This window comes from Bombus affinis, chromosome 7 (assembly GCF_024516045.1).
Source record: "Bombus affinis isolate iyBomAffi1 chromosome 7, iyBomAffi1.2, whole genome shotgun sequence".
Lineage (NCBI taxonomy): Eukaryota > Metazoa > Arthropoda > Insecta > Hymenoptera > Apidae > Bombus > Bombus affinis.
The window spans coordinates 8,822,624-8,846,662 of NC_066350.1; the positions used below are offsets into that span (position 1 = coordinate 8,822,624).

Below are 24,039 nucleotides of genomic sequence, written 5' to 3' on the forward strand. Positions count from 1 at the left end.
GAAGATATTCTTTTCCCGAGAATAATCAGTGGTGCAGTTTTCTGGTCATCGAATCGAAGAACCTCATTTTACTTTTCTAGCTACGATACCTTCTACGCTTAATATGTATATAGCATAAATTATTTTTGATCGTTTAAATTGTTAATAATTACCTACGTGAATGATTGTATAACAATTATTTCATTTATTTAATTTATCACTAGAAGAATACGGTGGAATATGTCCGTATTTCAAATCGTTTGACCATTACATTTATCGAAATGGCGTGGACATAAAATCTAGTATATAGCACGGGACGTGCTATAAAGAATATGAGCTGTAACGAAGGTGAAAAGAGGCAAATTATTTATACGTATGTATATAAAACCCTAGTAATTAACGTTAAAATTTATTCCAACTGCTACTAAAATTCGCATACATCTCTTGGTAAAAAAAAAAAAATCAAAAATATCGGAGTGGTCCTAATTCACCTACCAGTGATTATAGATAGCATTCGTGAACACGTTCGTTCGGCGAAATATAAAATAATCATTGGAAACCCGTTTTCTCGTTTGGACGTTCCCGGTGTTACCGGTTTAGGAAATTAGTTTGATAACATTGCCGATAACGCGTTCCATTTCGCGCGTGTTCCAAGCCGGTCGTACTTGGCAGTTTACGCGTTTCAATTTGCCACGAGCGACGAAGACGCGTTTCCATTTTCCGTGGTAATAAAGATTTCGCAGCGTGTAGAGGGACGCGTCTCGCGATGAGGGCTCTCGCGATTACGCCGTTTCCAATTTGCGGCTGCTATTTACGATAAGAAGTTATTTATTTTATCAAATCTGTTTCTTTCCGTTCGAGAGATTTAAAACCTTATGTTTAAAGCCTTGGACGCGTTAAAGCACAATTGCCAAAGTCGTAAAGCAAAACCCGTATACCTACGATTTACAGTGGGAAAGATCGCGCGGTTTAACAGAGAACGAAAAAAAAAAGAAAAGAAAAAGAAAAAATGAAACTCGCTTAACAGTGCAACAGAGTTTCAGCTGAAGATACAGACGTCTGGTCGTTTGATGTATGACGCGGTACCAAAATCATCGCGAGCTCACGACTCTTTGAATAATCGGCGAATCGCGCGACGCGATGTTCTAGTCGCGCGATACATCTCACCGCGGTTCGCGCGAGTGTAAGGCCAAATTAATCGTCCGTGTAATACGCCTGGAATTGCACTATTTCTTCGTTTCTCGTCCTCCCTTTGTGCACTGGCTTACACCCGGCACTTCGTCACGAGGACACCAACGAACGTCTAAACGAGAATTTTGCTCTTCTTCGCTCTTCTTTATCTTCGTTTAGTTCCTTCGCTATCAACTACGATCACAAAATATGCGTGGGAAGCATCCGATGTTTTCCATGGTAAAATCAAGAAAAACACAGAAATGTTTTATCCATATTTTCGTTCTAAAAATATTTTAATAAATAATTCTTACAAATTAAATTTCGAGATCTGGTATTGCGGAACGCTCGGTAATTAATCTTCGTGTCTTTCTTTTTACAGCGTCATATTTTTATTCTCGAGCGCATTAAATGTTAATCCAAAGCAGTCCTTGACCTTTTGTATTAGTAATTTTTAACGTAAGTGAATGGATATTGAATCTAACAAAAAAATATACAAATTATTTCTTCTCCACGTTCCATCTTTCATCGTTCTGCGCCGATTCTTTCATCCTCGTCGCCTAACAAATCGCATATCAATTCTCCTTTCCTTTATTTGATATTACGCGTATCAAGAACGATACGCTCACCTCTGCTTCGCGCGATATTTCCTATCAGCTTGCGAAATCGAAGCTCGGTGCATCCGCACGATCGATATCCCGTGAATTAATTTATCGCTTCGAGGAGGAAGGTCAAGTTTTCAACGCTTGCGACAATGATGCTGACGATATCAGAGAACATATATATGTATATGTCGGAGATGGAGAGACACCGGAGCCTTCCGTCGAAAACCGGGGAAAAATCCCTAATATTGTAGTTTGGACTCCGCCATAGCCGTAGCTAAACAATCACCGTCCTTCAGCCCAATTGTAATTGCCTGCAATCTATGAGAATGAGTTTGGGTTCGAGGTGACAACCAGTCACCGAACGTAGCCGCGGTCAAGGGACGAACATTTTCTAACAAAGTCATGGAAAAGTCTATAGCCCTCCATAAAAAGAAATAGTTGTAACGGCACTCGACAGTAAGCACACTAATGGTTTCCTATGGGTAGGTCGATTGCCGGTTGTCGAGACATATTCGCAAAACATCTGCAGCCAGCCTAATGACCCGTCTTAAACCCTAAACCTTGATTAACGAAAATAGGCAAACAGTCTTTTCCGTGAAGGATACTTCCAAAGACTGATCAATTAACAACAACGGCAATTTCCCTCACTCTCCGAACGAAGACTTGTCTCCACGAATATAAAAGACCTGGTGCCGCCAGAGAGTGGATCAGTTTTTCTTAAACCGCGTCACCGAGAGAGCTTCGAGTACGATTTCATCATTTCGATAGAGTGCTTACTTCGCGTGCTAACTGAGAGTACCACCTAGGCGTTGCCGACGAGTAAAGAATAAAAGAGTCCCGTTGACCGCGTATTCGTTATCGGACCTCAGACTATTGTCATTCGCATCGCGAGTACCTAACCGCCGCAGTTTATTTGTCAAGTCTCACATCTCCATACTTGTGTTAATAAACTCTGGATCACACCTCGACAATGGCTACTACTGGTGAAGATTCGTTGCCTGCCCACACCTCAAATCCTACTGACTCTCCGACATATATATATAATTGCATAAATTCGAAACGCAGATGAGAACTATTTATTAATATGAGAATAGCTTCGGACTCTTGAAACGTAACTATAGTGAGTTATAAGGAGGAAGCAAATTGTGTTATATAATAAGGAAAAAGACACATTGATTTATTCCGTTGATTTAAAACGATACTTGAAACGTATCATGACAACTAAATGATATATCTAACGAAGATCATCCCAAACAAAAAATAACAGTTTTTCAAGGAACAATATAAAATTGGTGCGAAACAGAGGAGACGTATAAACTGGTATTTCGTTGAAAAAACCAAAGGTTCTGGATGAGCGGCGCGATTACAAGACAATAATTAGAATATTTAGAGACGCGCCACCCGTAGCGCCTCGAGCGTTTAGGCGATGATTTACTGACCGCGGTGTTCGCGTACGCGCGTGTCTAGGGATCCACGCGCATGCATGAACGCACGGTCGCGCGGGCTTTGTTACCGAGCTACGGGTACACCCGCGAAGCGTGCAAACTATAAGGTATAAACAATAAAACAATCGTACAGAGAGCGGCGGCGCGGTAATAAATCACGAGAGACTCGGTTATCTGCCATGGCTCGTAAGCGTAAGGGATAACGCGTCACGGCCTGGCCTCCGGTAAATTTAGCTATTGTCGTGCCTAGGATATATTAAATCTCGTTAAAACGTCTTCATGAAGCCGAGGGTTGACTTTCAGGGAAGGGAACTTTGCTGCTTATAACCGACTGCATCATGGTCTGCCGTGCTCGGTCACGGTCTCTCGATGATACCCGCCCATTTTGTCACTTTGACGTTTGCGTTTCTGTCTTCTGAAAAGAATGCCGTCGCTTTCTCTTGGTTCAACTTCGTTTTCGAATACACTACATTTCAAACTTCTTTTGTAATATACGAAAGTTTTCGGCAAGTAGGTTCCAACGATACGCTGACTGCAAGATGTAAATTTACTCGTGTCCATTCAACGGCAACATATTCTTTAATAATGTTAATTAAACCTGACGCACGCGTATCCAACCAAGTAACAATCCATTCCGTCAATCAAGCTCCTGACGATACACGTAGGTCGTAAAATATGTATGTGCAAGTAAATACCGCGGGATATGCACGAACCTCGTGTAACGCATAGCTTTAAAACAATGATTTCAACACCTTGAAACCAGTATCTCTTAATTCCGCTCGTCAAAAGCTATTAATACGTTATGAAAGAAGGCGCAAGTTTCGTGCATGTGCCGAAAAAGTTCAGCCTTATTTTTCCTTTCTTTTCACAAGGTATTTATACGTCATTCTCGTAACGCCAGTCAAGCGACAAACGTTCCGGTCGCTGTATCGCATTATTCTTTCGCCGATCACCAAGACGGCACGAAAAGTGGTGCACAATGTAGTGAAGATCAAGGCGCGTCGAGAACTCGTGATCGCTCTCGACGTTTAAAAATCTCATTTGCGCGTCGTCTTTTTTTGATCAGTCTCGGATCGAAAATAGACGTAAAACCGATAATTGGACGCGTTCGGCTCGCGGACGTCATCTGGTTTCGCGCTACTGTTCGAATAAAAGAAGGCGACGATCCCGGTGATACATCGCGTCGCCCAGAGTAGTACAGGTGTAGCTTTTGTGGACTAATAAAGAGAGCCAGCTCCGCGTGAATAGACCTCTTGTGATTCGATTAGCTGCCCACGAGCCTGTTCCAGGTCCCAGGTCCGACGTGTTTTCGGTAGGCGAACCTAGGAATTATGCAGCAGCACAATCATCCACAGGTATTCCCGGTGACAGAAACGTGGGAGTGATTTTTCTTCTATGGATGAGGAACAGGCCGCGCCCACTTGTTTACTAAGGGTAACAGTTTTACCTGAAGCTTTGGCCGACCTGGCTCAAGTCACAGGATCCCTCGCCGCGCTCTCTATTGATTTATTCCGTTCATCTTCAGCTAGTATCTGGGATCAAGGAAAGAAACCAGCAGGACGCAATATTTGTTCCTTTAAAAGATGGTTTTCAGGCGGAACCTTGCGAATTCACTTCCCGTCTAAGCGCAAGGAGAATTTCTAATTCATTGTTCTATGGAATTCTAGTATTCCGTGTGATGACTCCAAAGTTTATTTCAACATTGGAAAGTGTTATGAAACATGAATGTACATCATCGTATCTGGTATTCGGAAAGAATTTTAAAACTGCCGATTGGCAACGATGCAGTCACGTCGATTATCATGTTAGAATCTTCATTATCGAAACATCGATTAACGGAGTGGATCGATCAACGAAAAATTTAATAGTGATATTGAAATTGGATAATAGGAATTGGAAAGTGAAAGAAATTACTAAGAATTTATTCGAAAGTTTTTATTTTTGTTTAATATTAATATCTAGAAAATATTATGAAATAAATGTTCTCTCGTGGAAACGAAGCCATTCGATTATCCAAACAGTTCCGTTATGGGTGAACAACGTGTGTCACGATCGTATAATTTGGACAATCAGAATTTCGTTGTATTACTAAATTTTATAAAAACCATTTATAGATTAAACAGAAACGTTTCTACAACCTACCGCATACGATTAGGATATTTGAAGCTATCAAATTTGACCAGCATAAAGGAAGATATATTTTGTTAACTCCGGAAAGAGGTGTAGCTAATGAAAATTACGTTGGAAACCAACATATTTTACATATAGTGTTATATAATCAAATATGCCTGCGTTTCGGTCGAGGGTCCCGTAGTAAGAAATTCGAACACCTACGTACGAACGGCGGTTCGTGTTATAGAACAATGGTATATATTCCGAACGCCTCTACCGTGATTATCGTAATGACGCCAGCTCTCCTCGAGCATCCAGCAACCTCTTCAATGATATAGTAATTTGTGGGCCGCCCCGCGACGCGAATACCGATGCGTCCAGCGTCAAATGGCGTCATTCGTTTTCACGACTGCCACTCTTTCTCCACTTGACTTTCTATCACGTACTTTCAATTTTTCATGAAACTACCGACATTCTGCGATACCGTGAAACTTTCACAACGTCTTATCAGAAAGAGAACTCCAGTTGCGGCTCGTTCGTTGCACTTGCTAATGATATCGAAATGCGATGCGTCTGGTTCGGCGCGGAGTGAGTTTTTTTTCTTTCACGTGAGTGAGTTCCACGAGTGTTTCAACAGTACGTTCCATTATGTATATTTTCTAACACCAAGACCATAATTTATAGTATGTACGATCTCTGCTATACGTCAAACACTAGGTAGAAGTTAATCTTTTCATGTACATGTTATATGTAATTTTTTGAATTTTAAATGTAATCGATCTGCTCGGTATCAGAGACGTGTAACTCGCATCGCTTTGCGATTTGTAATTTTAGTGTATCTACGCGATTGTCAAGCATCTGCGATGATCTTTGTTCTATCCGTACGTGCGCCTTCTGTAATATCACGTGCATGAGAATCAAGAGAAAAAAAAAAAAGAAAGAAAGGTCGTGTGAATCTAATCGCAACGCGAGAAATGGTGGAAAAAATCGTGGTCGTTTGAACAATATGAGGAGAGTAGATTGGAATCTCCACGATTGTCCCACTGGATAGGAATTCGACGGACGAGGTTGCTTCGTATTTGATTAGGATTCCATCAAGCGAGGGCCATCGTTCATCGGTGACCACCTCGAACGGTCAATATTATCACACGTGCTCAAAACGCCGACAGAGGGACCGTTCTTATATCTGGTCGTCTCTCGCTTCGATCACAATTCGGTTTTAGATCGGAACCATCAGTTGGTACATCTTGCGCGGCACCTGCATCCGATAGGTATATATTTATCCAAGTCCGCCCTTTTCAGGTAGACAATCGCTATTTGAATACACCCCGAGATTCGATGAATCTATTTGCATGCACGCCTCGTAGATAAAGAGGGCACACCTTCATGGGACGACGAACGCCTCCAGAATTTTGTTTCCCTGGTCCCCTGGAAAAGTACAAGGTCGTCTAAAGGGATATATTAATCTTTCGTAGGCAAGTTAGGACCTTGACGCCCCGGGCGGAATTTTGCTTATTCTTACGAAACGATTTCCAAAATCTCTTAAACATTTTCTTCCCTTGGAAATTGATCATATAAGGCACGGTGAAAACTCGAATAAATATTCTAGAATACTTTCAATTCCTTTAAAACCTTGAATAAAAAAAAAAGAAGGAATTGATGTGGGTGACTTAATTTGCACAGAGAGGATTAAGAAGGAAATAAGCTTATTGTTTAAAATTATTTAAAATTATTTGAATGGACGTCGACGAATGAACGTAAGTGCACGTTTAACTGGAAAATCAAGTAAAATGACAATTTTGCTAACGTACTGAACTTTAAAACTGTCACCCTGTAAAAGGTGGAAATATAATTCGTCCTGCTTTTTTTTTTCTACGAAGTCTTTATATTAGCATATCATAGTTTATGCTTGACATTAGATAATTACCGTAGTAAATTGATGTCACAACATTCAAAGTTGCAACCGACGAGTGGTAATCGTAGCTATTGAACTCTTTCGTTTCTTGCGTTAAACCATTTCCATCCAGTAAAGCGGTATCGCGAACGAAATTTTCATATCGAAGTGATATTTTTAAAGGGTAGCAGTGAAATGTATAACGACCGAATTATCGCGGTTAGTCGTGACTATACAACACGGTGACTGTACACTGTAATCTTTGGACTGCATTTACCCTGCCCGCAGAAAGTGGTAACAACTAATAACGCGTCGCGATACGATCGTGAGAAAGCAATTGTCGGGTTCTGCGATAGCACCGATTCCTCCACGAATATGTCTACCATAAAAGATTCGAGGAGGCGATAGTTGGAAACGAATTAGGCATATTCGTAAAAAAAAAAAGAAAAAAGAAAAAGGAACAAAGAACAAACGAATTGAGGATAATTCAAAGTGCAATTATTCGCGATGTCGTGTGTACTTACGTTTGAGAAACGTTGAGCCGATCATAAGGAGGAACCGATTCCGCGACCAAGACAACGGAACATCCGCTTTTTCCACGCATTTTACGATGCTCATTTCCGTTCTCGGTAATGTCACTTCGCATAGTTTTATCTGTTGACCGGTACAACGCGCACGCTCGTAAAACACTTATGACACCCGTAGCATAATAATGCCGCCCGATAGCAGCTATCTTGCCATATAGAAGGCCCACTCGCCATTTTCCTAATTAATGTTTAATGTTCCCGATATCTTGCCCTCTTTACTCACGATTATACCTGAACCGTTGATATCGCGTATCAACGCTCCCAGGCTTTTCTTTAACCCGTACAATCATGGAATCAGGTTAAAATTTGCGTAACTGTTATTCGACAGATAAACAGAAATTAAAGATATTACCGGTTGTACTTTAATCTTAATGGCTTTTCGGTTTTCCTATGAGTCACGCCGTAATGGGTCGAATGCGCATCATCGAACGAAATATCGAAACTTATTTTACTATCATTAGCTAAGCTATCGAGTAAAAATGTGCAACTTATAGCAACATGTTGACACGTGAAAGTTGTATATGAAAAATACAAAGAAGAGAAACGTTCTGTTATCCATATATCCACTTTGCGAAAGTTATCCAAATTCTTAAGAACCGTATCGTTATAGATTTAGTGAAATTTCTACGAGGAATTCGAAATCTATCGTTTCGATCGTCTTGATATTTTACTATTTGAATTTTACTATTAACCCTTCCGCAGTGTGACACGAGAGAAATTCTGGCAAGCTATTAAATATAGTATCTACCATGGATTTCGTATTTCAAATACTGTCGCGATATGTAATAACTGTTATAAATTGCATATGTTAAATATTACATATCACACATTACGTAATTGTTATCTATTTCCTACAAAAAGTCGCGAATATAGCTATTTTTCATATGTGATACCAGTAATATGGAAGATATCACCTTGAATTTATAAAATTTTTGTGAAATATTTCAAAATAATCTCTCATTGTAACAGTGTTGCTACCTAATTACGCATGTACATATGAATTTATCTATTCCAGCCTGATGGCCTAGAAATTAGACATGGTTTTACACTGTTTATAAATATAAAAAAAATTAAATAAGCTTACAGATAACTATAATCTATATAATTATGGTACTGCGTAGTTGCCTGAAGGAGTACAATGTTGACAGGCGTTCTAACTAGAATCGTTAATCTGTTTTCAGTCGCATCAGGAGGAGGATTTGTCGGATCCAGACCTTCAGGACGAAGAGAGCGGCGAGGAATTACCTCAGCAACCACTTAACGGTAACACGCACTCATCGTCGGATAATGCATCTGCACAGGCTAATACACCTACTCCATTAACACACTTGAACAGTCTGATGGGTGCACACCATCCGCACTTTCTGACGAAGCTGAAAATGGAGGTCAGTGGAAAAAAGACGTTTTAACGCTTGGGTCCGTTCTCCAAGACCCTCGATGAATGTCGTGAATCTCTCGTTAAGTAAGAACGTTGTGTTTCGATGAAGATGGGGTAATTACGAGGTCTTTGAAACGTCGAGTGATCGTTTACGTAATTCGCGGTAGAACTTGATCGAGAAAGAACGTACGTCGATTCGAAAGGACAGATACGAACGACACACGCACGGACTTTGAAGAATCTCGAGAGATTGTTGCAACTCTGTGACTATTATCCGTTACGAGCTTGGCGCCATCGTGGCGCTATAGTAACGCGCGTTTCTTTTCGACTATAATAAAACAACGACTCCGTTTTTACGATCTTTACTTTCAACTCAGGATCGTTCAGACTATTTTCCAATGCGAAATTCATCCGTTGTACGCAACTCTCGGTATATGGAATTAGGGCGACATTCGTAGCATTCCGCGTTTCTTATTTTATTCGGTAAAATTAGGTAAAAGTGGATCGGTATGATTAATTATCAAAGTATCGCATATATGGTAAAATTTAAGATGGGAAATTGCAAATTTCAGTTCAACAATTTTTCACAGGCAGCCGATATGGATGCATTAACCAATAAAAGCGGACTGGAAGCGTTGCAAGTTGCTATGAGTGGTGCCGGATTCAATCTACCATTTTCATTTCCACCACCTGCAGCGTTCTTAACACCACAGCAACACTCGCAAAACAGCCATTCACAAACGAGTAATGCTATCGTGAGCGGCATTGGAAATCAAATGACATCATCGTCAAGCTCGCATTCCAGCGAGTCATCACAGGGTAGCGGTAGAAACGGTGGAGAGCCTCGCGAGACCAGCAATCATTCGCAGAGTAACTCGACGGGCGCGAATCAGCAGCAACAGACCAGCTGGAGTTTCGAAGAGCAGTTCAAACAGGTGCGTCAGGCAAGTACTATGGATAGTTTTATATACGTATAGATTGCTCTTGGTCCTTGTTATCGCGTTCATCAACGATATCCGCGTCGATCTCGCTTCTACACCTGGAGCGATTGTTAAAAAAGAACGTGTAATTGAAAACAATTGACGTACGAGCCCTATGGCTTGTTTATTTGCTCTGAAAGTTTAAATACGACCGATATCTGGGCCAACGGGATCTAGGGATCTGGGGTTCGTTATCGCGGGATTTTTAGCACAGCACCCAGGTTATCGCGCTCGTTAATGCTCTTCCCCTGCCGTGGACGTTATCTCTTATACAACGCGCGAAGGACCTCTGTTTGTCCAAGATCCACAGCTGATAATTTTTTATTTTGATCTTATACTACTTTCAGATATTTATTATTTATAAAACGACAAATGTATTTGTTCTAGTGAGAATTAGTATTAACTTTGTTACGTTAGATCTTCCTTATAAAAGCAAAAGCTCCTATTATTAACAATTGACGGAACGAAAAGATTTTCATGGTCTCGAAAAGGTTCGGTTTTCAAAGCAGGTTCGATACAAGCATTCGGTACAAGAATTGACCCTTTGTGGATAGGACGGTTCGAAGTCAACCGTATTTTCGTTCATGGCACTCCACATGTCAAATTCTAGACATATGTACATACACAAATTCTCCGTAGTATAAACAAAATGACACACGTATGACTGCTTTTGGTTCTATCAGTTGCTTACACCGAACGCGTATATGAGTTCCTCGGCCAAATTGATGATTTACAGAGAACGTGTATATACGGCTGTAATCCGCAAATGGTAATACCGTGGCGTCAAATTCGATTTTCTCTGTCAATCCTGTCAAACGCACGCGCACGTATGAGAATCGCGGACGAGAAAGGATCCTAAACATATTATAAAGCGGTAGTTTTGTGGGACAGTGGTTAGCGGCATAAGGGACATGTAATTACGCGCGGCGAGCGTTCGTGCAAGCAAAAGAGATGGAAAGAAGTGGTCCATAGGTGACGGCTTCAATTAATGCAACGATGGGAGCTAATTATTATTTTTACACGCGCGGCAGATAATTACTGGCCGACCGTCCTCGAATCCTATCGTCTCAGTTGACAGTATCTTCCTTCCGAATGCTCAAGAAGGACAAAACGATCTACAACGTGATCGAGGTTGAATGGGAAGAAGAGAATGAGAGAAATGGACGAGGATAGGAAAAGACAGGTAAAAAAGAAAAAAGAAGGGTAGAGTGGAATAGAATTTGAAAACAGCGTCTCGTGAGATAAAAGCAGAGAAGTGGAAGGTTGGAAGGGTTTGGAGTTATAGAATAAGCTCGGACACGCATCGGAGCCTTGTTAATGCTTTTTGTCTCGCGGCCTTTACTCGCTCGGATATTTTTGCTTGCGGTCTGTCGGCCAGTCAGCCTGGTTCGGTGTTAGCAGCGGTGGTTTTCAGTTTTTGCAAAGAGGGTGTGGTGTTGGATTACCATTTAGATTGTTCGCGCGCGCCATACGCCGATCTTCTTCCACAGCCTGTGACAAACCTACTTGCTTCATGAACCTTCGGGGAAGAACGAAAACGCGCGTAGTGCGCGCATACGTCTCCCTACGTTCAGCTTTCTTGCACCCTTGCCACCATGTTCTCTCTTTTTCTTCCTCTTCGGCGGTAGTTCCCTCATCGTTCGTTCCTTGTCGATCGTTTCGTCCTCGAAGAGTATAAGAAAGAGAATGACCGAGAATTTTCTGTATTTTCCGATACGCTTTATCTTTCTCTCTCTTATTACTCTCTCTCTCTCTCTCTCTTTTGATCTTTGAAGTCTGAAAACGTCGTGTCAGGGGCTGTTCTCATAGAGAGATCGAGCCCGAGGTTCGATGTCAAGGAGACGGGCCGAGCCTGCGCGAGGCGTATCGCTGATTAAAGCGTAGGGACGACGAGAGAACGCGAAAGACGAACGGTAGAGAGACGAGGAACAAGCGTAGGAATGAAAATGGAAGTCTCCACCTACTCGAAGAGCGGCGCCCGCGTCTCACGGATCGCATCCATCATTCCGGTGGGGGCGTACTTGCCGGGTCTTTAATCTTTCTTCTTAGCGAAGATGGTGGTTCCTTGCCTTCTCTCCCTTAGGTGAGAGAATTTTGCCCCTTTTTCGACGCTGACACGACGCTCCACGTTCTCGTAACTCTCGATCTCCTGCACCAAATTTAACCTAACATGCTGCGAACGTTGTCGCCCCTCATGTCGCTTTTCCATCGATTGGAATGCAATTGAAAGCGTCGACTGGGGCGAAGCGATGGCCGTCGTTTTCCACGTGCCGCTTTCATCCGTCGCGATTGAAATATAGAGCGATACAAATGATATCACGGATGTACGCGAGTCACATCTTTTTTGCTGCCATTCTAGCGATCGTTTCATCGCAATTCGTTCGTTTTATTTCGATCTTGCCACGTAATCGCGCTACGATCTTTCGATTACGCGAGCCACTAAACATAATTTCGAATATTAAAGTTCGACTCGTGAATTATACGATCCTGTATTAATAGTCAACGCTAGATTTACGATCAGGAGATTTTTGTAGTTCTTTTCACAATATGTTCATGATTGCGCAACAATTCGTGTAACGATCGTGCAACCAATAAAACGGAGTATCGCAATCGTTAACCAGCATGAGGATTTATAACACTTGGTAAATATGCTTCTTGTGATCGGTTTGTTTCTCTCAGCGATAACTTTATTACGAAATCGTCCATCTAACGCTCGTATCAATCGCGCAATCAATAAGTCGAGCAACTATGTACATTAGACAAAAAAGTTTATCCGTTGCGATGTGTTTCCACATCTTTCTCCTCTTTCTTCGCAAACGTTCTAAGAAAATCGTCAATTACCATCGACGATCATTCCCTTCGTATTTATCACGTTATTCGCGACTTTCCAAGATTCGAGCCAATCTTCTAAGCTCGCGATTTGCGAACGTTAGACTAAACCATGATTTCGTTGTAATTAATTGCCCCCCGAACTTCCTACCGATATCCTCAATCGCCGTTGATAATCGTTCCATTGACATTCAGCTTACTAGAAAGAATCATCGTCGACGTAACTCTAGCGTTCCGGGCAACCTTTCAACCTCCGACGAGGCGCTAACGAGTCGCCAGGATAAAAGTATTCAAGCTTCGACGAGTTTATAGTTCTCAGTTGTTTTCTCGAAACTGAATAGGAGGCTTTTCTGTCGAAGACGAAAGTCCGTTTCAATAAACCAGACCGGCTGGTATGTGCATCCATGATACACAGAGAGCGAGCCACCGATGGCTAGGAACACGATCCTCCTCGTCCCCGAGTTGCAACTTTAACTGCACCTACACGTATCTTGCCGCGCATCATCCCTGCTCGCACCACCGTTCACTGACCGTGCACTCCAGCTATCACGGCCAGTATAATACTGTAGCACTATACTTTGCAGCCATTGTGAAATAACTCGTAAAGCTGCAAATTGCCGGGTATTTCGCTGCCATATACCGACGTGTGTACCGCGGCTCTTTACACGGTTTCGCGACCGTGTTAGTGCATGCGTCCAGAGCCAGCGTAATGCACACCCACGAGCGTGTTCTCGCTCGTACTTACACGATGCTTCGGTTAGGTGTGTCGGTTCGAACAGCTTCGAGTTCTTGTAATCTATGCATACGCGCGTGCGTGCATGTGTATATCTTATACACGTATAACCACGCAGGATACGTGTATCGGCCGGTGGATCCTTCCCGCGTTATCATTGTGATTATGCAAATGCGTTATCATTATGCAAATGCGCCGGCACGTTTAAACGCGGCCCACGATTCGTGCGTGGTCGTTTGTCGTCGCTGCTGTCCCAGCTGATGACTGGAGATCGCGGGTGCGAATCACACCTTGTCGCGAAACTTTTTGGCAGAAAACGGGGAGGAGCTGTTGGCGTCGTTGAGATCGCTGGTATTCTCATTGTACGTGTCGTTTATACGTTATGTATACTTAAAGAGAAATACGAGGCAATTGTATTATTATGAAGGTTCTTTCGCACCTTGTTCGGGTTCGTATTTCGTGTATTTTCGTTCGTAATTTTACGAATTACGAGTCGTATATCAATGGTACTGATCGATTTTACCGTGTAACGGTAACGTTCGATCAAATGAGATTTTACGACGAAAGTTTGTAAACTACAAATTATTTTGTTATTTCGTTCGATGTAGAATCGCGCAAAATTGTAAATCTGTAAACTACAACCTGTAACTCGTTGATTCACCAATATTAATTAGTAAATTATTGTGCAAGAAGGCCCTGATGATATTTTTGCTGCAGAATAAACATATGCAAAGTTAAGTAGACGTACACGGCTCGTTCAGTCAATTAAATTCCAAGCTAAGTGGATAATAGGCCTTATATCGCAGGAATGTAACATAAAAACACTTATTTATTCAAATGATTACAACTAGACTGCGGATCTTTGTGAAATTTTATATTCTTATGAACATAATTCAAAATATGGAATTTAAAAGGAAAGTTGTTATTGGTAAATGCTCTACTTTAATTAATTAAATATCGCGCTTTAAATTATACGCGCTTTGTAGATTTTTAGAATCTTAAATTTCTCCCAAATGCGTAAACATTCGCGGTGTTAATTACATCGATGCGATATCCATTAGTTATCTGAAGCTCGAAAAATTGCCGATGAGTATTCCGACGATGTAAAACAGAGATCGGATAGAGAACCGATTATCGTTAATTATCACGCCATTACCGCGGGAAATCGTAGCCTGCGAACACGGAATAACGCAAATAACAGTTCAGTTTTTCTTCGCGCGTTTGCGAAACAAAGCCTGGCTTCGCGAGTTTCGATGGCCTTGCGATATGAAAAGTTGGACGAGCACAAAAGTCGCTTACGAATATTATACGACGCTTGCACGACACGTGTGCTCCAACGTATCGAACGCTTTGTAATTATCAAACGTAGAGAAATAACCGTCAGGTCATACGAAACGTTATTTCATAAAGTTTATCGATAATGAATACGTTCTACCGAAGTGAATGGCGAACAGGTCGGCGGAGTCTAACCGGTAAACATAATTTGTTCCTTCATGAATCTTCCGCAACGAAGTTACCTCGAAGAGGCTGGTCGTTGCAGCCCCGTTTCATCTCTCGAAACCCCCCTGAACGAGTCACGATATATTAATTAGTCGGCAGTACGTCCAGCTCGTCAATTAATGTCCCTTTCTACGGATTCTCGGTTTTCTTTTTTCAACCGACCTGCCATTCCCACTGGTCATTATCTTTGTATTGCCGGTTATCGATCAATTAGTAGGTCCATGCATGCAGAAGCGCAATTACAGGCAGGGTGCAACGAGACGATTATTGAACGAAGCCTCGTTCACAGAAGAAGGCAATTGTCCGAGCTTACAGCTTACGGTTCCATTGTGGCACCCTTCGTTTCTCGAGGCGGCGGTGCAACGGTTTGTTAATTCTTCTGCATTCGGGAAGCCAGTTTCTTCAAAAGGAACGAGAAGAGAGCTCGAGCCATGTCCTCATCGAAGCAACAACGAGGAACATTCCGTTGATGTTCCCTGTTTCTTGAAAAAGTGGCCGCTGTGCTTGCTTCAACGTGGACTAAACGTTTCTATAAATTGCCGTCTGTTTTAAATTGGAAATTAGCAGCAAGAGGGGACAAAAGTTGCACGTTGTTGCTTCGGTGCAGACGAGCTCTAACGTTTCGACAAGTTTATATTTAACTCTTTTTGGAATATAAATACAATAACAGAAAAACCTCACTAATGTTTCAGCAAGAACGGAGCTTTAGTAATTTTGCCGAAGAATGTTCCTTTAGGAATCTACGTATTTGGCGTAGAAGAAAAGACGTATGATCAACTAAAAAGACGTTTTATTACGCTCGCAACATGTCTCGCGTGTATCTCGTTTCATCGCCGTCGAGGCGGATCTCGGACGATTCGAAAAATCTTCGTAGGACGCTCGTAGACGACAGAATCACATGTTTACGCAGTTTCTTACTGTTGCTTTAGCGAGGACGCAGCTCCAGGCTCGTTCCTAAACGGGACTCGACTGGAGAAGAGAATCGTAACAGGGTAGCAGAGTCTCGAACGAGCCGCGAAATTACGGACGACCGTGTTCCCGGAGAACCGCGCTGGACTAATCCACTTACATTGTGCACAACACCTGCATCGCTTACCTGGTAAACGTTCCAACAGCGTCAGCTCTTTTTACTTAAAAAGGAGGAGAAAAAAGGTAGGAAAGGAAAAAAGACGAAACGATATTGACCCGCGGATTCTTCGTGTTTACCTAATAATTGGATGAGGCTGTAAATATGGCCATTAAGCTACCTACGCTTTCCTCGCGCGCTCGTTAGAACCAACCAATTGCACTGCGATCTCTCTCGTTTGGTAGTCTTCTTGCTTCTTTGCGTTTTTCTTTCAGCCGTTAGCAGAATCTTCGAAGAGTATTCTCCGTTCGAGTAAACCTCGAATAACCTGGCTTTCTTCGCCTTTATCTTACTTTTCTTGGGCGCCAGTAAGGTGGGTCTCCGGAAAAATGGTTGGAAGCAACCGGCGGGGCAACCGGGACCTTTTGGCTCTTCCTTACGGTCGTTTTCCGACCAGACCGTCTACCGTCTGCACGAGCGTACCTGATAGACGAATAGTTAGGATTTGATCTGAATATATGACAATCGCGATTGGTTGGTGTGGCATTTCTATAACGACGAAGATCCTCGTTCCTTATCTTCACGGTAGAATAGAATTTAAACGTTTATGGAAGATTCAAAGACGCACGAAACTTACGGAATGCGGATAACATAGAACGACCAAAAATCTTCTAATTTTATTACTCGATGAATGTTCGACTCTCAGAATACAAACGATTTGCTTCCACGACTTCGTTTATCGTAAAAAATGGCACAAGCAACAGCAAATTGCAAGATGGATTTGAAGAAATAACGCTTACTACGTTATCACTACTCTTTACTTTCCAATTTTGCAACTGATTAATGCGGTCTCTGCGTAGCTCAATTATTCGCAGTCTATTTGCGATCCCGTAAAAGACAGCGAGATTGTCGATACATTTTTGTTTGGAATTATAGGCTGAGTTAATTTTCATCGTCAGACACATTCAAGTAGAAAGACGATAAAAAATATGGAATGTTGAAAGGTCGAGGCGATCTTAACGTTAAGTTTTCCGTAATATGACGTTCTCGAAGAAATACGAGACACACGATTAGCGATGATCTCTCGATATCGAGTATGTTCGGAAAAAGACGTCAGTCGGTATTATCTTGGCATCGAATCTCTCGCGCGCGGGCCAAAACGATGTTGAAGTTTACGTGTGTGGTGACCGTCATTCCTCGTAATTCCACGGAGATAGAAATCTTGTAAGTAATGCGCATCGATAGAATCGCGGTGTTACAGTTTAGGCGACGGGCAAATTGGTCCGTTACGCCACGGTGCACCACTCGAAAATCAGATTTTCTTTTACAGGATGTGACGAACTGCTGCTACGCTCTCCCTTTCCAGGGAGATGCAATTTTCCGTTTCCTTCTTCGATCAGATATAAGGGAAGAAAATTCCAGAAAGGTGGAAAATCAGAATATGTAACGCCTTTCTTGGAAATTCATGACAAAGATGGCAATAATGGCGCAACTTCATGTTGCATAAATCATATCTGAGACTAGGAGAATGTCGACAACAATGAGTAACATTGACAGCTAATTAACATATTGGCTCGTCTGATACTTGTACATATTTGTAAAGAGAGTAGTGAAGATCCGATACGATGTTTCGGACGAATATCAATATTTTAATCTTCACGACAAAGAGGTTAAAAAGATCTGGAAATATTCTCTGAACTCGGAGAAATAATTCCTTTCCTGTTTTTATCGAGAGCGTTTAGATGAACGGCATTAAAGTCGGCGATTAAATAGAAATTAAAAGCAACGATAAATCATCGAAAGCGCCTGGTAGCCGTTGCTCGGAAGAGTCACGATCAGAGGGAAAGGGACGACCGCGTAGGAAGCGTACCTACACATAGGAATTCAGAGATGTCTCCATCACGAACGACAAACGACCGACACGAATCTCGACGCCGTCAGAAGAGTTATATTTTGACCCCAGTTAGCATACCAAAGCTGCATTATATTACACAAGCCTGTGCCCTCGCTATTATAATGAATATCTTTGCTATAAGCTATAAGCGGGCTATAAGCATATATGTAAAGCACGCGCGTTTCCATGGGGTGTCGCGGTCGATCTCATCGGCGACTAACCACACCACAACGTATCGCAGCCACATCGTACTCGCATACATCGTTCTATTTCTTCGGACACAGGCTGGTCCAGGAGGATCATCATCTTCCTTCTCTTCTTCTTCTTCTTCTTCTTCTCCTCCGTCGTCGTCGCGGTCGTTGTCGAGCCGCGGAGATATCATTTGAATTTCAATGAATCATGTGGGTGCAAGTGTCGCCTGTATTCATTCACGGTTTACATCCATACGTACGAGTCGTATACGAGAATACACACACGTTTCTTCGAACGTCTCGAGGGACCGTATACTCCAGCATGTTCGTATGTATGTAAAATATCGTCCCCCCTCCCCTCGCCTCCTCCTCCACTCGTTGGTCCGCGTGGAAAGAGGAGACAAATGTCAGAATTCTCTTGGTTCTTTTTCTACGGCGCATTCACGGTCTCGCGTTCGAAGCCGACACAAAGGTGTCTGTTGCGATTCAAGTCGCGGTCACAAAAGGAGATTATCTCCGATCGTCCTTTGTCGACCGATTTTCCCCGTGTCGTTGGTGCGCGACGATCACGGATAGTTCCGTTCCCCTTCTCTGTGGTAGCCGTATCAAACCTCGTAATTTTTCTTGCAGGTATCAGTGAATGGGACGTCGCTCATGGTCGATATACCTCTTAGCGGTCGGTTCTTCTTCTTCGTACTTTCGTCACGTGGACGAGACAACCTGTTGGAAAACGAGCGTAAAAGGAGGCTAGGCGACGATCATTGAAAAGCCCAGTGATTTTTCGCCTCGGAGATTTTCATAAAACCAGAGACGCGCTACACAATCGTCCGTTTTAATTTCCTCCGCGAGGAGAGGCGGCACAATGCCCGGGATTTTTCTTTTTTTTCTTCTTTTTTCTCACCGACGCGAGTTCGAGTCTCTTATGCAAATGCTCGTTCGAAGGGATTCCACGATGCAGTCGTTCATGCTAGGTAATTTATATGGGTTCTACAACGGCGCGGTCCGTCGCGTTCGTCTCGCCTCATTAGCGTCTCTCGCGCGCAATTATCCACGCCTCGGGTTCCGAAAGAATTCGGTTTAGAATCGTCGCGGCCAAACTGTCCAAGAATTCTGCTTCTTCTCCTTAATATCCTCGTAACTTTCGAAACTGCCCAAGTTATTACGCGAAAGGTATTGCTCATGGTGAAATGGTGCGTGACATCGCGCAGCATCCCCCTTAATGTTTCATGGCGCTGCCAAAAGTTTGCGATTCTCCTCTAGATCATCGTCGTTATCCGCTTAAAATCTTTCGATGAACGAAACGAAGAAGACGCGAGAGCTCGGCCGGCGCGCCACTACTTCCGTGATTGCAGGTGTTGCATACGTGTTACGTGGCTTTTGTTCGTGAAAAACAGACCGAGAAAGACGTTTGGTGTACTTAAAGGAACCGTCGCTGTGTGAGTAATACGACATCGGCCGGTGTAAGTACATACGGCGCTTGTCGTGGTCCGATCGGCGCTTTTTTCCGCGCGGAATTCCCTAAAGGTGACCGGACATTGCCACCTTATCCCGAAAATTACACATAATAGCCGGCAGCGAGTGATCGCAGCTGCCGAAAAATGACGGTTACATCGCTTGTCGAATATCGTCTCTTTCGGAGTATACACGCGTTTGCCCTCATTGCGATCGCACACGACGAGATAATCAGCGAAACAACGCTCATTGTTCGGCAACCCTTCGTTTCTTAGAACATTTTTTTCGATGGCACCGTGAAATTGTCGATGCTAGTTGATCGTGATGAAATTTGATGGACGAAGAGATAACATCTTGGGAAGAGACAATGCGCTCGATACACGATCTGTTAGCTTTGGTAATTCATTATTTCTTCTGAAAGATACAGATTTCCGTATATCACAAACGTTTGACCAGTGCTTGTCGATTTGGTGACAATTTTAAGATCAGTGCGTCCTGGCCAAAGCGATATCTACGTCTCTCTTTAAACAGATACATATGTGGTTGTTGTTAATTAAGTTTCGGTGCGGTTGCTTCTTTTACTCCTAAGAACCTTCACCTTCGATCGATCGAGATACGCGAAACGTGCAACGTGCCCCTGGTCATGGGTCTTCTTTCATCGGCGCGGAGGAAAGGTGGAAGACCGCAAACGAGCTAAGACCTAAGGTCGTCGTGCCGTTTATTAAATTATTCCGGCCTGTCTCCGCGACGAACTCGCTCTCGAACGAAATTAATTTCGTCGCTCGAGGATGCAACGAGGAGGAACGAGCGCGCATGGTCGGTGGGTGCTTTCGCTCTCGCGGAGAGATTCGCACGGAAAGGAAAGGGAGGAAGAAAGGCACGCGTGGGACGCGTCATTTGCTTAATTGCGCTATCCACGAGACACGCTCGTTCGCATTATTCGACCACGCGTGCAGCCGCGACGACGCACGTGAGTCAAGAAGAATTCGAGCCGACAAATAGAGCGAGAGAAAGGCTGTCTTTGCTTCGACCGTTCTTTTGCCTGAAGGATCGAACGCTATACACACGGTAGAAGATCTTTGTCGCAATCTGTATCGAGGCTATGCTGGAAAAAATCCAAGCTACGTTTGTATTGGCACGATGTGACTTTATTGCGTTATTTGCGTACGAACAGTCCGTTGGAAGAGCATTTTTGTTGACTTTTTGATTTTGATGTCGCTTGCTGAGTAAGATAATCGAAGGGGGCGTAGCTTGTTAGATACAAGTTTCTCGAAAGTGGATGATAAATTTACGAAATTTTCCGAATCATCGTTCTCGAAACGGTCGATACGTTTCGAAACCGCGTATTTCGTTTCGTAGCCAAACTAAAGAACAGTTTTGATAGAATTGAACGGATTATTTGAATTTTGAAGTCGTTTATCGTGTTTGCTTTTTTTCTGGTCTTTATGTAATAGACTAGAATAGAGCTAGCTCTGGCTCGCGTTATCGCCGGTTCGTCACAACCATTACGAAGATACCGCGCCATTGTCTTATCGATAACGTCGTTGTTCCATTTGATTTTGTAACTTTCCGTAAATGCTCTGATATCTCTGAACGGGGGTGTAGTATTTAGGAACGTGCCTACGGTCGGAGGAAATGCTACCTTTAGTCACCTCACTGATGGAATTCGGGGACTGGACGATCTCGATGAGTCGAAACATCCCGAGCACGATGTCGTTCGGGATATTTACGGAACGTTTGAAAGCGGAGAACGGAAAATGGGAAGCAGAGATCGAGTGGCGCAAGAAACGGGATGTGTCGTGGACCAGCAGCGATGGAAGGACGACGGGAAGAAGAAGAAGGAGAGAGACAGAGGGTGACCAGTCTAGGAAACGAGCGAGATGGAGCGAAGGGGTGGGGCGTTGCCTTTTGACACGACATGTGTCGGTCGTCTCTCGCGCGAGATCTAAGACTGGTCTGGCTTCCGCTAATCCGAGAATCGGGCCTTTTAATGCGAGGCGAGTTTCGCGATTATAAATATCAGAGATACCGGGAACCCGGCCACGGGGACGTCTAGACTCTAAATGAAACCGTCGCCGTTAAGGGGGTGCGGCGCAAAAAGAGCTCGACAGCTCAGGGAACTCGTGTTTCTGCTCTTTTTCTCGCGTAAACTGGTCGAATCGAGCCGCGTGATACGATTTAAAAGGTCGTGCAGAAGGGACGGATTCAACTGGTAAAGAGGAGACTCGACGCTTCTCCTCTAATATTATTACGAGCGCAGTTAGCAGCCTTTTCGCATGCTGTATATACGTTTGGATCTGTACGTTCGGTGCAAAAGCGCGTTTTAAATTACCATGGTCTCGAGGAGAGCAGAAGAATTACGAGCTACGGCAGCTGGCAGCTGCGAAGGGCCAGGCTCCTCGTCCCAGACGGCATTAGAAAATCTCAACGCGGGCGAAAGATGAGTGGGCGATCCTAGAAGGGGTTGGATCGTACGAAGTACGGTGAAAGGGACTATCTAAAGTGCCTGGCAATGGCACGCGACTCGTTTCGGGTATATAGCAGCGTTTAGCGAAACAGGGTGACGATCGTACGGCGGGTAATTTTAGGAGAAGTCATCGGCTACCGTCGTCGTTCTTGCAAACCATCCACGTGGACCGCTGCCTCTGTGCGGCATTGTTGCGTTACTGGGAGTCGTCGATAATTTTAGACGAGGAAAACGAGGGAAACGTTTTCCGTATTTCGATATTAACCGAGGCAAAGCTACCAGTTTCAGGGTATATATAGAGAGGCTGTTTCTCCCCGAAACGAAGGGATCGTCATTCGACTCGACGCCATCCATTCCGTCTGGCCAGTTTTAGAGAAATACGGTGCAGCTTTTCTATTCGAAACCTTATCTCGAGAAAAATAAATCAACCGGGGAGAGAGTAGGATTGCGGGATCCAAAAGGGTGCGTATTACTACGTAGCTTTTCCTGGATATAGTCGGTCGTTTCGTTCTATCTCGCACGGTCGCCATTATCATGCTTGCGAGACAAGCCTGTACCTTCGGTAGCCGACCACGAAGAAAGGAGAACGTCTTTTTGTGTCCCTGCCAAGATGCCCGAGATTATCTTTGACCACGGCTCGAATCCTCGCCGAGCAATACGTTTTACGGTTATCGTCTGGTCAACGACTGTCTAACGCCGAAGATGCTGCTCCCGTTTCGCGAAAATTGCGCGGTTTCGAGGAACGGACGAACGAACGCCACGGAATCGATTCTGCTGGCTGCACGCACGCAACCGACCCGTTTAATTATGTATTCGATCGCAAGGCCGAGATAATTGGGAAGCAATCTATTGCGTGCATAATTCCTTGTACATAAACCCCTTCGTGTACAAACGAAACGCTCCGAGCACTAAACGAAAGACCTATGAACTACTAACCCTTTTTAACGCGTATTGGCACACGATGAGACCGGATCGTTCGAGAAATCGAGTTCAATCGAGCGTGCAAACGGGGGCGGCATCCCTGTTCTTCGAGGAGCACGTGCCACGCTTTGTACGCCATTTACTCGATAAGCGCGACAACCCGTGCACGAACAATTTCGTCCAACACGCATCGTGGTTTGCCTTTTTCGCAAATGCAACCAAACGAGAGTTACGTCTTTGAAAGTAATTGAGGAGCTCTCTAAAGGAGGGGTTCGTAAGGTACAACGGATCACGAATTGGATAAATCGTGTTGCAAGGTATAGTTCTAGTTTTTTAACACGTGCTACGTGTAAATTCCAGAGCAAACAAAACGATACAGGCGGAAATAGGTGATTCTTGAATAAATAGGTTCGTATCGAGGAGATTTGCAATTTGAACAACGAGTTAATTCGTCTTCCTTGGTTAATAGATCAGAGAGCTGTCTCTACCGAATCTTTCTAACGAACTGGTCGTTTGTCCACCTTTCGAATAAATCTTCTTGTAAATGTAGAGACTTAGCACTGGCAATTATAGAGAGTAATTGAAAAGAAATTTAGTTCTTCCAACTTACTTGCAAAACTTAATTATAGTTTGGAAGGTGACTTCTGTCTTCTTTCTTCGGATCCTTAGATCACCCTCGAGTCGTCGTCTATCGCTCCCGTCTTTGTAGCAGCAGTTCGCGATGTTAATTATCCTGTTCACCATAGCGTTCATGGTTTTTGATCTCAGGCTATCTCGAATAAACGGAAACCGCTAAATAAGAGCGCGGTAAGAGTCGATCGCGAGCTATCGTTGCT

At 43.4% G+C, this 24,039-nt stretch overlaps 1 protein-coding gene and 1 long non-coding RNA gene across 12 annotated transcripts in view; one reads left to right on the forward strand and one right to left on the reverse strand.

The window, feature by feature from the left end:
- LOC126918888 (protein dead ringer) overlaps nucleotides 1–24,039 on the forward strand; it is a 135,680-nt gene that overhangs the window by 33,978 nt on the left and 77,663 nt on the right. For 10 of the 11 annotated variants that reach the window (XM_050727410.1, XM_050727413.1, XM_050727412.1 and 7 more), the window contains 2 exons: nucleotides 8,974–9,177; nucleotides 9,761–10,114. In XM_050727410.1, coding sequence (XP_050583367.1) covers nucleotides 8,974–9,177; nucleotides 9,761–10,114 — 558 coding nt within the window. The remainder of the gene's footprint in view (nucleotides 1–8,973; nucleotides 9,178–9,760; nucleotides 10,115–24,039) is intronic. The other variant, XM_050727416.1, reaches the window with a different exon arrangement.
- On the reverse strand, nucleotides 5,120–8,977 carry LOC126918935 (uncharacterized). The gene is made up of 2 exons (XR_007711480.1): nucleotides 7,730–8,977; nucleotides 5,120–6,739 (listed from the first exon to the last, which is right to left on the reverse strand). It is a non-coding gene; the product is annotated as an uncharacterized LOC126918935 (long non-coding RNA).